Source organism: Ranitomeya variabilis, chromosome 5 (assembly GCF_051348905.1).
Source record: "Ranitomeya variabilis isolate aRanVar5 chromosome 5, aRanVar5.hap1, whole genome shotgun sequence".
Lineage (NCBI taxonomy): Eukaryota > Metazoa > Chordata > Amphibia > Anura > Dendrobatidae > Ranitomeya > Ranitomeya variabilis.
In genome coordinates, this window is record NC_135236.1 from 406,922,293 (window position 1) to 406,937,377 (window position 15,085).

General features: G+C 45.5%; 1 protein-coding gene across 1 annotated transcript in view; it reads right to left on the reverse strand.

The window, feature by feature from the left end:
* ADAMTS20 (ADAM metallopeptidase with thrombospondin type 1 motif 20) overlaps positions 1 to 11,193 on the reverse strand; it is a 469,041-nt gene extending 457,848 nt beyond the window's left edge. Inside the window, exon 1 of the mRNA XM_077265126.1 lies at positions 11,026 to 11,193. Within this exon, the coding sequence (XP_077121241.1) occupies positions 11,026 to 11,116 (91 nt within the window). The 5' untranslated portion in view covers positions 11,117 to 11,193. The remainder of the gene's footprint in view (positions 1 to 11,025) is intronic.
* Positions 11,194 to 15,085: the final 3,892 nt, after the last annotated feature.

Genomic DNA, 15,085 nt, shown 5'->3' on the forward strand with positions numbered 1-15,085 from the left:
ACTTTGTCTGCCCTGTTCAGGGCAGAGCAAAGTACTGCAGTGCGCAGGCGCCGGAAAGGTCAGAGAGGCCCGGCGCCTGCGCACTGCAGTACTTTGATCTTCCCTCAACAGGGCAGACAAAGTATGCCTGCGCCGGAGCCGCGGCGTGAAGACCAGAAGAGGACGTCATGGAATGAAGATAGGAGGCGCCGGAGCGGACCTGAGACACCCATCTGACCAGACCGTAGCGGGACCGCCCCTGGGTGAGTATAATCTAACCTCTTTTTCTCCTCTTTCAGGTAACATCGGCGGCTTATCTACAGCATTAGAGAATGTTGTAGATAAGCCCCTGATGCCGGTGAGCTTACCTCATCATCGATTTTGGGGGTGACAGGTTCCCTTTAAATTGCAGGTTCTCAGCGTTAACGCCTTCTCGACCTTGGACGTACTCAGTACGTCCTGGTTGGGAAGTGCTTCCCGACGATGGATGTACATAGTACGTCCAGGCGTTTTTGCATGCACAGCAGCTGGGTATTCAGCGGAGCAGCTTAACCCCCTAAATGCTGTGATTGATATCGATCTCAGCATTTAGAAGGCAGGCAGAGAGAGAGACCCCCCTCTGCCCTCCGATCAGAGCCCCCGCAGCATCATCTCTGGGGCCCGACCATTGCCATAGTGACCTGATGTTGTCATGAAGGCATCATAACAGATGATTTAATCAGCTGCCATTTCCCTTTAACACCCGCGAGTGTATTGGAGCTCCACCTATAGCTGTTAACCAGTTAAATCCCACTGTCAATCTCTGACAGCGGGATTTAACACATGCCAGCTGAAAGCGCAACTCTAATCCCACCAATCAGCGCCCATCACATGATCGGGGAACGCCGAAGGGTTGTCTGCAGAAGATACTCGTGTCTGTCATAATGACACTACTGTGAACACAAGCCATGAGCCGGCGTTTATAGTAGATCGTAATTTCTGCAATACATACAGTGGTGAAAATAAGTATCTGATACACTGCCGAAGTTTTCTTACTTACAAAGAATGGACAAGTCTGTAATTTTTATAGTAGGTACACTTCAACTGTGAGAGACAGAATCGTAAAAAAATCCTGAAAATCGCATTGTATGATTTTAACATAATTAATTTTAATTTTATTGCATGAAATAAGTAATTGAAGCAATAGAAAAACAGAACTTAATATTTGGTACAGAAACTTTTCTTTGCAATTACAGAGGTCAGACGTTTCCTGTAGTTCTTGAAGTTTGCATACACTGCAGCAGGGATTTTAGCTTCTCCATACAGAGCTTCTCTGAATTTTTCAGGTTTCGGGGCTGTCAATGGGCAACATTGAGATTCAGCTCCCTTCAAAGATTTTCCATTGGTTCAAGTCTGACAACTCCATAACCTTGAAATGTTTCTTACAGAGCCACTCCTTAGTTGCCTTGGCTGTGTGATTCAGGTCATTGTCATGTTGTAAGACCCAGCTAAGACCCATCTCCAATGCTCTTACTGAGGGAAAGAGGTTGACGGCCAAAATTTTGAGACACATGACCCCTTCCATTCTCCCTTCAATACGGTACAGTTGTCCTGCCCCCTTTGCAGAAAAGCACCCCAAAGTATAATGTTTCCCCCACTATGCTTCAAGGTTGCGACGGTGTTCTTGGGGTTGTACTCATTTTTTTTCTTCCTCCAAACATGGCGAGTGGGGTTGATACCAAAAAGTTTTTACCTTATCTTAACACATGACCTTTTCCCATGCCTCCTCTGCATCACCCAGATGGCCATTGGCAAACTTCAAACAAGCCTGGACCCATGCTGATGTAAGCAGAGAGACCTTGCATGCTCTGTAGGATTTTAATCCATGACAGCGTAGTCTGTTACTAATGGTAATGTTTGAGACTGTGGTCCTAGCTCATTTAAGGTCAGTGACCAGGTCCTCCTGTGTAGTTCTGGGCTGATTCCTTGCCTTTCTCAGAATCATCCTTAGGCTACTTTCACACTGGCGTTAACTGCAATACGTCGCAATGCGTCGTTTTGCCGAAAAAACGCATCCTGCAAAAGTGCTTGCAGGATGCATTTTTTCTGCATTGACTAACATTAGCGACGCATTTGCGACGCATTGACACGTCGCAACCGTCATGCGACGGTTGCGCCGTGTTGTGGCGGACCGTCGGGAGCAAAAAACGTTACACGTAACGTTTTTTGCTCACGACGGTCCGCTTCTTCCGGCCGCCCCCACCTCCCCGCACTTCCCCGCACCTCACAATGGGGCAGCGGATGCGCTGGAAAAATGCATCCGCTGCCCCCGTTGTGCGGCGGAGACAACGCTAGCGTCGGTGACCTCGGCCCGACGCACTGCGACGGACCGAGCCCGATGCTAGTGTGAAAGTAGCCTTACCCCACAAGTTGAGATCTTGCATGGAGCCCCAGACCGAGGAAGGTTGACTGTCATCTTGTGTTTCTTCCATTTTCTAATAATTGTGCCAACAGTTGTTGCCTTCTAACCAAGTTTCTTGCCTAAAGTCCTGTATCCAACCCAGCCTTGTGCAGGTCTACAATTTTGTTCCTGGTGTCCTTAGACAGCTCTTTTTTCTTGGCAATGGTGGAGAGGTTAGAGTGAGATTGATTGATTGTGTGGACTGGTGTCTTTCATACAGCTAACAAGTTCAAACAGGTGCAATTAAAACAGGTAATGAGTGCAGAGTAGGAGGGTTTCTTAAAGAAAACTAAGGTCTGTGAGAGCCAGAATTCTTGCTGGTTGGTAGGTGATCAAGTACTTATATCACTCAATAAAATGCAATTTAATTATTTAAAAATCACAGTAAAAAAAAATCACAATATCTCACAGTTGAAGTGTACCTACAATAAAAATTACAGATTCTCCACTCTTTGTAGGTGGGAAAATTTGCAAAATTGGCAGTGTTTTAAATATTTATTTTCCCCAAAGTATGTTATCAGAGAAATCTGCTTCTTTCTTCTCATGAACTGATCTTTCACTCTCAATTTGAGGGTAAAATATGTAAAATATTTATTTAGTGGAGACAAAATGTACACATTACTGAGATAGAGAATGAAAGTTGGGGCTCATAAAGTTCTGAGAAGTGGAGAGTGAAATGGGAGGATTTAGAGGCAGAAAGATGACATTGTTCTGCAAGTTCTCCTGAAACGACAGGTTCTGTTCTCTAAAGAACATTATGGACACGTATTGCCATCTCCGATCTCAGTAATGGGAATATCTGTATTCATTGAAAACAGTTATAACCTGTGAATTGAGAATGAACTTCAATCAGTCCAGGAAGAGTTATGCAGATATGTCTAATAAGATATTGGAACAATGGTTACTTTTTGTCTTACAAAGTATCCATATGTACTTCGCTATTATAAAAACAGCTTCTATGTTTTGTTCCTTTACCAGAGGGGTGGGGAATCTTTTTTTCTGCCAAGGGCCATTTGGATATGTATACCAACCTTCGGGGGCTATACAAACTCTGCCCACAAAGTACATCCTGACTCTGGCACTGGTGTCAGGACGTAATCTTTCACTGCATGCTCTTCGGTGTTCAGTAGTGAACACTGCGTGTGTGCGCTAACAGAGCAAGAAGAAATTAATGAGCTGGTTGTAATCAAAATACACCTCCCTGCACAAGAATGTTGTCCCTGAGAATCTGCTCGGTGGGCCTGATAGAAGGTCACCGAGGGCCGTAAATGGCCCTTGAGCCTGAAGTTCCCCACGCATGCTATAGTACTTGAAATATCTTTGCAAAATTGTATTAAAAAAAACTCAATTACAGTACATATTTAAGCAAGCGTTGAGGTCATGTCAGTAATTTCCACAGCTCAGCTATGGCATCAGTATAGGTGTCAGCAATAGACATCAAGCACTGATTTCACATGCAGCGGAAGTTCAATGGCGGTCATAATACAGTGTTTCACTGTCTGATCTCACTGATATATACATAGTTTATTATTTGCAAAGGAGTTAAATTATTATTATTAAAATGAAAACACTGGGTCATATTTACTAATACTATTTACTCCTTAGTCAGTGTAGACTTTGACTACACACCGAGTTCATCACACTCAATCATGCTGGATGATAAGTCTGGCTCATTTTTAGACACAGTTGTCTAAAGCCAGCCATACACATTATATGGCTGTCGGCCGAACCATGCGCCGGACGATCGTTCTGTCGAAAGCCATCTCTCCCATACACAGGATTGATCTTTTGGCCAATCACTCCTGGTCTTTCTAGGAGAAAGCTACAGACATCTCTGCTGGCAGCTTTTTTTTCCAAGAGAACAAAGTGACCAATCAGCAGTCACAAACTGGACATGACATGATCGACATCTCCCTCAATGAACAGTTCACTGGAGCACTCACACTCGGTGTCTGCCGACCCTTTCAATATCAGCTGTTGCAGACGACATTAGTTTATTGTATATGGGAGCTTAACTTTACACCATCTACGGTATACATTGGCTCTCTTTGCACCAAAAGTTTGGCAGTTGAGTGACTGAAGAAAACTAATGCGGGACGCTAGTTTTTTGTTACAAATTGCACAATAATGGCACATGTAGCCTAGTATTTCCATTATTGTGTTCTGGACCCTAGAGCACTGCAATTGTTGCATATGTTTCTAAAAAAAGAGATGTGAACATTTACAAAAGTTTTGCTGAATAATATGTAACTATTTACATTTTGAGGAAAACTGCAAATCTGGTGACAGTGCTACAAAGAGGAAGTATAGGATTCCCACCGTTCCTCTTCCAATGACGCCCAGATCCCACGCCAAACTTCAAATTTCCTTTTCTAATGGCATGAGATTCCTCAATCACTGGCTGCAGTAGTCACATACCTGTACAACAGAAATATGATGTACAGGAACAGGTCTACATACATCCTGTTCTGCCCATACAAAAAAGTGATCATTGTCCACAGCAGTGATTGTTCATCAATGCTGTGCTACTGATTGGCTACAACGGCCATGTGCCTGTCGTGCCAAAAAGGGAAGCACACACTGGCGGGGGACCATGCCCCATTACGTTATGGATTATTTCTGTCTGAAATTAAAAACAAATTGTGCTGTGTGAAATCCTTAATATCCTTTTCAGTCTTTACTCAGTTATTCTTGTGTGTTAAATGGATAACAGATGCTGGGAGAAAACCACTAATGACAGCTGTTAGTTTGTGAGCCAACTTTTCCAAGGCCCTGAATGGTAGTCTTAGGCCGGGGACACACTTAACGTATAAAAAAACGGTCCGTTTTTCACGGCCGAGAATCGCACAAATGTTTCAAAAACAGTGATCCGTGTGCAGTGCGAGGATGCGATTTCCTCGCATCAAATGATCCGTGTGACATCCGTGTGACATCCGTATGCCGAGATTTTCTCGCAAGCTTGCAAAACCGACATCTAATGGATTTATGTGCTCAAATGTTCGGGAAAACATATATACAGTATATATATATATATATATATATATATATATATATATATATATATATATATACATATATATATATATATATATATATATATATATATGTGTCATTGAGACACATATATATATATTCTGTATTTATATTTCATTCAGCGCGATATCTGTGAAAAGTCGGTAATTCAATTGCCGGCTTTGCATTTCTCCTGCACAAACCCGACAGGATATGAGACATGGTTTACATACAGTAAACCATCTCATATCCCCCTTTTTTTTGAATATTCCACACTACTAATGTTAGTAGTGTGTATGTGCAAAATTTCAGCGCTGTAGCTGCTAAAATAAAGGGTTAAATGGCGGAAAAAATTGGCGTGGGCTCCCGCGCAATTTTCTCCGCCAGAATGGTAAAGCCAGTGACTGAGGGCAGATATTAATAGCCAGGAGAGGGTCCATGGTTATTGGCCCCCCCGTGGCTAAAAACATCTGCCCCCAGCCACCCCAGAAAAGGCACATCTGGAAGATGCGCCTATTCTGGCACTTGGCCACTCTCTTCCCACTCCCTGTAGCGGTGGGATATGGGGTAATGAAGGGTTAATGCCACCTTGCTATTGTAAGGTGACATTAAGCCAGATTAATAATGGAGAGGCGTCAATTATGACACCTATCCATTATTAATCCAATTGTTTGAAAGGGTTAAAAAACACACACACACATGATTAAAAAGTATTTTAATGAAATAAACACAGCGGTTGTTTTAATAATTTATTGCTCTCTCATTCCATTTTCAGACCCTCGCTTGGCAAAACAATAAACACACAAGATACATACCCTCTCTGATGAACTGTCACGTCCCACGAAGTAATCCATCTGAAGGGGTTAACTAATATTACAGGCACCAGCTGCGATAAACCACTCGCTCGTGCCTGTAATCCCCGGGTGCTGAAAGGAAAGCAGTGATCTATACTTACATTCAGTCGCGGTGAGGCGCCCTCTGGTGGATGTTCTCATGAACTGCAGCCTGGGAACTTTTTCCCACGCTCCAGGTCATATGAGGACATCCACCAGGGGGCGCATCACCGCGACTGAAGGAAATGTAGGTCAATGACCTATAGTTACCTTCAGTCGCGGTGATGCGCCTCCTGGTGGATGTCCTCATATGACCTGGAGCGTGGGAAAAAGTTCCCAGGCTGCAGTTCATGAGAACATCCAGCAGGGGCGCATCACCGCGACTGAATGTAAGTATAGATCACTGCTTTCCTTTCAGCACCCGGGGATTACAGGCACGAGCGAGTGGTTTATCGCAGCTCTGCCTGTAATATTAGTTAACCCCTTCAGATGGATTACTTCGTGGGACGTGACAGTTCATCAGAGAGGGTATGTATATTGTGTGTTTATTGTTTTGCCAAGCGAGGGTCTGAAAATGGAATGAGAGAGCAATAAAATATTAAAACAACCGCTGTGTTTATTTCATTAAAATACTTTTTAATCATGTGTGTGTGTGTTTTTTAACCCTTTCAAACAATTGGATTAATAATGGATAGGTGACATAATTGACGCCTCTCCATTATTAATCTGGCTTAATGTCACCTTACAATAGCAAGGTGGCATTAACCCTTCATTACCCCATATCCCACCGCTACAGGGAGTGGGAAGAGAGTGGCCAAGTGCCAGAATAGGCGCATCTTCCAGATATGCTTTTTCTGGGGTGGCTGGGGGCAGATGTTTTTAGCCACGGGGGGGCCAATAACCATGGACCCTCTCCTGGCTATTAATATCTGCACTCAGTCACTGGCTTTACCATTCTGGCGGAGAAAATTGCGCGGGAGCCCACGCCAATTTTTTCCGCCATTTAACCCTTTATTTTAGCAGCTACAGTGCTGAAATTTTGCACATACACACTACTAACATTAGTAGTGTGGAATATGCAAAAAAAATGGGGATATGAGATGGTTTACTGTATGTAAACCATGTCTCATATCCTGTCGGGTTTGTGAAGGAGAAATGAGAAGCCGGCAATTGAATTACCGGCTTTTCTATAGAACACCGCTGCGTATTTCTCGCACGTCACACTGCAGGTCCGTGTGTAATCCGATTTTTTCTCGCACCCATAGACTTTCATTGGCGAGTCTCGGCCGAGATACGCTGACAATCGCAGCCTGCTGCGAGTTCCCTCGGATCCGAAATACGGTGGAGAAAATATCGGATGATGGGAGCTGCACCATAGATTAACATTGGGCCAAGTGCTATGCGATTTTTTATCGCATAGCACTCGTCCGTATTACGGTCTAGTGTGACCCCGGCCTTAAGTACATCCACATTTCCGTGACACATTAGGAATCTGATTTTTCACCTAAATACTCGTGGGATCCTGTAAACTTTCACATCCAATGTTAGTAAACACAGTACTTTACTCACATACTTGAAAAAGATTTTTGTTCTTGTCTTTTAAGAAAAAAGGGCGGTGGCACTGAAGGTGAGCGGATCCAACGATCTGGACATCTTCAGTGTATAGCAAATTGCTTGCAAAAGAATCCAGCTGCTATTAGAATACAGAGGTGGCCAGTAACCTTGGCAACCAGCTGTATACTATAGAATTAAAAAAAATCTCTTTGATCTTGAGAACTTAGAGAATTTTTAATAAGAGATAAATTCCAAAAGTTGCTCGTTTTCATAAGTACTTTGCAACTAATTCCATTTAATCAGATGAGACAAAACCTTTAAGGATAGGCTAGACTACGACTCTGGTCACATAACATGGAGATCATGGTGACGCATCGAAACATTTCGTCTAATGATTGTCAATGAGGTCTTGTTTTGGCCCATGACCGTCCAGTCACAAAAATTTTGACTTTGTTGGATTTTAGGTCAAAGCTCACTACAATAAAACATTTGTGAGACAGCAAGTCACAGACAAGTTGCAGAAATGTATTTTGGTCTTGTCTGAAAATTGCTTTGTAGCCAGTTTTTTGTGTTATGGTGCAGTCAGACAGCCATGTAGGTCAGTCCGAAATTGGACTGGGCTCCCTTGACCCGAGCATGACCGCTCCATAGAAATGAAGCTGTCACACTTGGTTTGAGAATGCCACCAGCCAATCAGAGCACTGGGTTGCGATCTATACGGCACCCTTAGAGCGAGTAGTGGATTCGGTAGCATGAAAACATTTTAGTCCTTCCTTTTAAGTTCCATTTATTGTGAATCCACTTCTGACTTTGTCTAAAAAAAAAATAACAACAATTGCTACTAAAACAGTTTTTGTGATTTCAGCCTCATGTCTCCTTTACACATCTTTCTCATTGTTTTTTCCGCAGCAAAAAAAAACAACAACATTGTTTATAGATCGCCTATATCCTTATGGAGCCTCAAGTAAAATCCGTTTGCTGGGTTTTTTGGGAAAAAAAAATCATGAAAACACCAGTAAAAATGTCATGAAAAAGAAATTTTTCCAAAGTCTCCGCTGTGTGAAACTACATTTACTGAAAAAAGGAAATTCTGACTATATTGAAAAGTTTTTCTGGCCATAGACAAGGCAAACGCGGACAGCTATACCTGAAACATATACAGACATGGCAGATCCATGTATGAAACTGGTACAAAACCATGCATAATGGCCAATAAGAGGGATCAGTCATTCTTTCCGGGCAATATTCCTCTCACATATCATTTCCAACTCTGACCTGTGACTTGGGAAGGGCACAAATACTTACATTGGCAAAAAACGGAAAATTTAACTCAAGATTAGCTCCTTTTGGTAAGCAGGATCGTTTGGCGCCGCTCATCAAAAAAGGGTTGGCTTTTCTTGGATCCCAACGGGATTTATGGTAAAACCTTCAATCCAATGTGCTGAGACCCCATATTGGCAGCCCCATCGTTTTACGCCTGTGAGAGCCATTCACAAATGACAAGTACCTCTCAGTGGGGTGCTGGCTCTTTGTGCCGGATCGGTAGCGTACGACCATTCACTACTTCACATCTATTGCTTGTTATGTTACAGTCACATCATGAGGCAATGAAGAACAATGGAATAAGGAAACTGGGAACATACCACTGGTCCCCCACACCACTGGTCAACCACATCACTGGTCCCCCACGCCACTGGTTACCCACACTACTGGTCCCCCACACCACTGGTCCCCCACACCACTGGTCATCCACATCACTGGTCCCCCACACTACTGGTTACCCACGCCTCTGATCACCCACGCCACTGGTCACCCACACCACTGGTCCCTCACGCTACTGGTCCCACACACCACTGGTCCCCCACGCCACTGGTCTACCATGACATTGGTCACCCACCCCACTGGTCCCCCACACCACTGGTCAACCACATCACTGGTCCCCCACACCACTGGTTACCCACGCCTCTGATCACCCACGCCACTGGTCACCCACACCACTGGTCCCTCACGCTACTGGTCCCACACACCACTGGTCCCCCACGCCACTGGTCCACCATGCCACTGGTCACCCACACCACTGGTTACCCACACCACTGGTCCCTCACGCTACTGGTCCCACACACCACTGGTCCCCCACGCCACTGGTCCCCCACGCCACTGGTCCCCCACGCCACTGGTCCCCCACGCCACTGGTCACCCATGCCACTGGCCCCCCACACCACTGGTCCCCCACACCACTGGTCCCCCACACCACTGGTCCCCCACACCACTGGTCCCCCACACCACTGGTCACCCACCTCAATGGTCACCCATGCCACTGGTCCACCATGCCACTGGTCACCCACGCCACTGGTCACCCACGCCACTGGTCACCCACCCCACTGGTCACCCATGCCAATGGTCACCCACACCACTGGTCACCCACGCCACTGGCCACACACGCCACTGGCCACCCACGCCACTGGTCCCCCACGCCACTGGTCAACCATGCCACTGGTCAACCACCCCACTGGTCACCCACGCCACTGGTCCCCCACGCCACTGGTCCCCCATGCCACTGGTCCCCCATGCCACTGGTCAACCACCCCACTGGTCCCCCATGCCACTGGTCCCCCATGCCACTTTTGCACCACTGGTCCCCCACGCCATTGGTCACCCATGCCACTGGTGCCCCACGCCACTGATCACCCACACAACTGGTCACCCACACCACTCTTTTTATGAGTGAAAGACACCACTTCTGGGACACCCCACAGGAGCTCCACCATTGGTTTCCTCATAAGAGTGGGTGCAGGGAATCACCTCAGAGGGTGTAATCATTAATGGATTTCTTTTGTCAGGACCAGTCCTAGTCACTGAACCATATCCTGCCGGACATTGTAAAATATGGCAGAAAACATATTGCCGTACTGATTGTAACGAACACACGGCGGCACATGTCATATTACGAGTACCAACAGTTATAATGGGCTCCGTCAGCTGTCCGCCTGAACTACAAGTGCCAGAATCTGAGAGGAAGGAAACATTATAAAGTCTTCCTGCGACATATTGAACCTGTGAGTGGAGTATCATTCACTGCCCCATGTAAGTCCATATACCCACAAGGTGGTGACTCCATTCATTGCAGTACAGGCCGGTGCTGTCAGTCCGTGCTGTCAGTCCGTGCTGTCAGTCCGTGCTGTCAGTCCGTGCTGTCAGTGACATTACCTTGCTTGGGGTGAAGCCGGCTTTCCCAGGAGCGGATGTGCAGGAAGCAGAGGTGACAGATGAGCCCCGCCAGCCAGTGCGCCCCCAGCATGTTCCCTGTGTGCAGACAGAGCAGGGGAAGGTCCTCTTCTCCCCTCACTTTCCTCCCCTCACGTTCCTCCCTCCCTGCTTCCCTCGGTCGCTCTCCCCCAGCCCGCGCCCCTCGGCTCCCCTCACAAGTGCTGTGCGGACTGTGCCTGCCGCTTGTGCCCCTCACAGAAGTGTCTCCAGTGCCGCCGCCAGCCTCGCATCGCTCCGTCCGTGTCCCTTCCTTGCAGTGTCTTCAGCTGGCACTTGCACTGAGGACATGTGTGGAGCCGCGGCACCGTGCCAGCAGCTCTGCCCCGCCGTCCTCTCTGACCATCCCAGGACCCGACATCAAAGAGCAGAGCCCGCCTTCTGGCCAGCCCCTGACACAAGCCGACATCAGAGCCCCTCTTGCTGGAAGGAAGCCTATCTATCATAGACTGCGAGCAGCTGCACTCGGCCCCTCCGCGCCATGCATGTGTAAGCAGGGAGTGATGGATGCCACCTGCGAAGCCCCTCATACACAGTGCCCACAGGGAGAGAGGGCTTCACTGTGGCACTCACACTCAGTCACCCACCTGACCATGCCAGTGAATAGTACATCTCACCCACAAAATGGGGAAAGTTAGGCTGGAGTCACACACGATGTATAAAAAATCTGTCCGATTTTGTCTGCTGAGAATCGCACAAATATTCTCCATATGGTGATCCGAATGTCATCCGTGTGCAATGCCAGGATGCTTTTTTTCTCATCCATGTCTTGAGATTTTCGCACACACTTGCAAAATGAGCAAATAATGGCTGAGCCTTTCCTGTCACCTGCCCAATGCCTGAGAATTTCTCGCAAGTCACACTGATGGTCCGTGTGCTGTGCGATTTTTTCTCACACCCATAGACTTGCATTGGCGTTTCTCAGCTGAGATAGGGCTTGTTTCCATTTGCAAGAAACACGTCCGTGTCTCGCATGTGGAAACCAAGCTGTGGCGCCGGCACTTTGGAGCGGAGCTGTGCAGCTCCATGTGTTCCTATGCGGCCGCAAGCTCCGCTCTGGAGTGCCGGCGCCACAGCTTGGTTTCCACATGCGAGACACGGACGTGTTTCTCGCAAATGGAAACAAGCCCATACGCGGACAATCGCAGCATGCTGCAATTTCACTCACATGCGTAATAGGGATGAGAAAAAAACGGATGATAGGAGCTGCCCCATAGATTAACATTGGGCCGAGATCGATGCGATTTTTTATCGCCTAGCACTAGTCCGTATTACAGACTAGTGTGACTCCAGCCTAAAAGTGGCCACAACAGTACACAATTACGCTACAATACACAACTATACACTACAGTATGCAAATACAGTATAGAACTGCACCACAGTACACAACTACACTACGGTATACAACTGCACTATAGTACACAACTCCAATATAGTACACAACTGTACTACAGTACACAACATCCCTACAGTGTGCAGCTATAGTATAAAACTGCACTACAGTATACAACTACACTACAGTATACAACTTCAGTACAGTACACAACTGCAGTACACAACTACAGTACAGTACACAACTACAGTACACAACTGCACTACAGTACACAACTACAGTACAGAACAGCGACAGTACACTGTACTACAGTATGCAACTACACTACAGTACACAACTGCACTACAGTACACAATTACGCTACAGTAAACAACTACACTACACTATGGAACTACAGTATAGAACTGCACCACAGTACACAACTACACTACAGTACACAACCACACCACAGTACACAACTACACTACAGTATACAACTTCAGTACACAACTACACTACAGCAGTATGGAAAATGTGTGTAACACACAGATATTTGCCACTGCGTAGACACAGAGTACCACACACCTGGGGCACATGTTCAGCATATAGGTGCATACCCCAAAGCATATACTGTATGTGGCATACAATTTAGCATACCTGGGACTTATGTTTGGCATACATCTGGGGCATATGTTTAGAAAACAGTTCAGTATATACAGGTCCTTCTCAAAAAATTAGCATATAGTGTTAAATTTCATTATTTACCATAATGTAATGATTACAATTAAACTTTCATATATTATAGATTCATTATCCACCAACTGAAATTTGTCAGGTCTTTTATTGTTTTAATACTGATGATTTTGGCCTACAACTCCAGATAACCCAAAAAACCTGTCTCAATAAATTAGCATATCAAGAAAAGGTTCTCTAAATGACCTATTACCCTAATCTTCTGAATCAACTAATTAACTCTAAACACATGCAAAAGATACCTGAGGCTTTTAAAAACTCCCTGCCTGGTTCATTACTCAAAACCCCCATCATGGGTAAGACTAGCGACCTGACAGATGTCAAGAAGGCCATCATTGACACCCTCAAGCAAGAGGGTAAGACCCAGAAAGAAATTTCTCAACAAATAGGCTGTTCCCAGAGTGCTGTATCAAGGCACCTCAATGGTAAGTCTGTTGGAAGGAAACAATGTGGCAGAAAACGCTGTACAACGAGAAGAGGTGACCGGACCCTGAGGAAGATTGTGGAGAAGGACCGATTCCAGACCTTGGGGAACCTGAGGAAGCAGTGGACTGAGTCTGGTGTGTGCAGGAAATGGGCTACAGGTGCCGCATTCCCCAGGTAAAGCCACTTTTGAACCATAAACAGCGGCAGAAGCGCCTGACCTGGGCTACAGAGAAGCAGCACTGGACTGTTGCTAAGTGGTCCCAAGTACTTTTTTCTGATGAAAGCAAATTTTGCATGTCATTCGGAAATCAAGGTGCCAGAGTCTGGAGGAAGACTGGGGAGAAGGAAATGCCAAAATGCCTGAAGTCCAGTGTCAAGTACCCACAGTCAGTGATGGTGTGGGGTGCCATGTCAGCTGCTGGTGTTGGTCCACTGTGTTTCATCAAGGGCAGGGTCAATGCAGCTAGCTATCAGGAGATTTTGGAGCACTTCATGCTTCCATCGGCTGAAATGCTTTATGGAGATGAAGATTTCATTTTTCAGCACGACCTGGCACCTGCTCACAGTGCCAAAACCACTGGTAAATGGTTTACTGACCATGGTATTACTGTGCTCAATTGGCCTGCCAACTCTCCTGACCTGAACCCCATAGAGAATCTGTGGGATATTGTGAAGAGAAAGTTGAGAGACGCAAGACCCAACACTCTGGATAAGCTTAAGGCCGCTATTGAAGCATCCTGGGCCTCCATAACATCTCAGCAGTGTCACAGGCTGATTGCCTCCATGCCACGCCGCATTGAAGCAGTCATTTCTGCCAAAGGATTCCCGACCAAGTATTGAGTGCATAACTGAACATTATTATTTGATTGTTTTTTTGTTTGGTATTAACACTTTTATTTGATTGGACGGGTGAAATATGCTAATTTATTGAGACAGGTTTTTTGGGTTATCAGGAGTTGTATGCCAAAATCATCAGTATTAAAACAATAAAAGACCTGACAAATTTCAGTTGGTGGATAATGAATCTATAATATATGAAAGTTTAATTGTAATCATTACATTATGGTAAATAATGAAATTTAACACTATATGCTAATTTTTTGAGAAGGACCTGTATAAGAATTACATTTGGCGCACAGTGGCATACATCTGGGGCACATGTCTGGCATACAGTACAGTATAGGAGTTACGTTTGGCATACAGTGGCATATATCTGGGGCATGTGTTAGCATAAAATTCAGCATACCTGGGACTTATGTTTGGCATACATCTGGGGCATATGATTAGAAAACAGTTCAGTATATCTAGGAGTTACGTTTGGCATACAGTGGCATATATCTGGGGCATGTGTTAGCATAAAATTCAGTATATCTGGGACTTATGTCTGGCATACTTCTGGAGCATATGTTTAGCATACAGTTTAGTATGTCTAGGACTTACATTTGGTATACAGTGGCATACATCTAGGGCATGTGTTTTTCATACAATTCAATATATCTAGATGTTGCAATT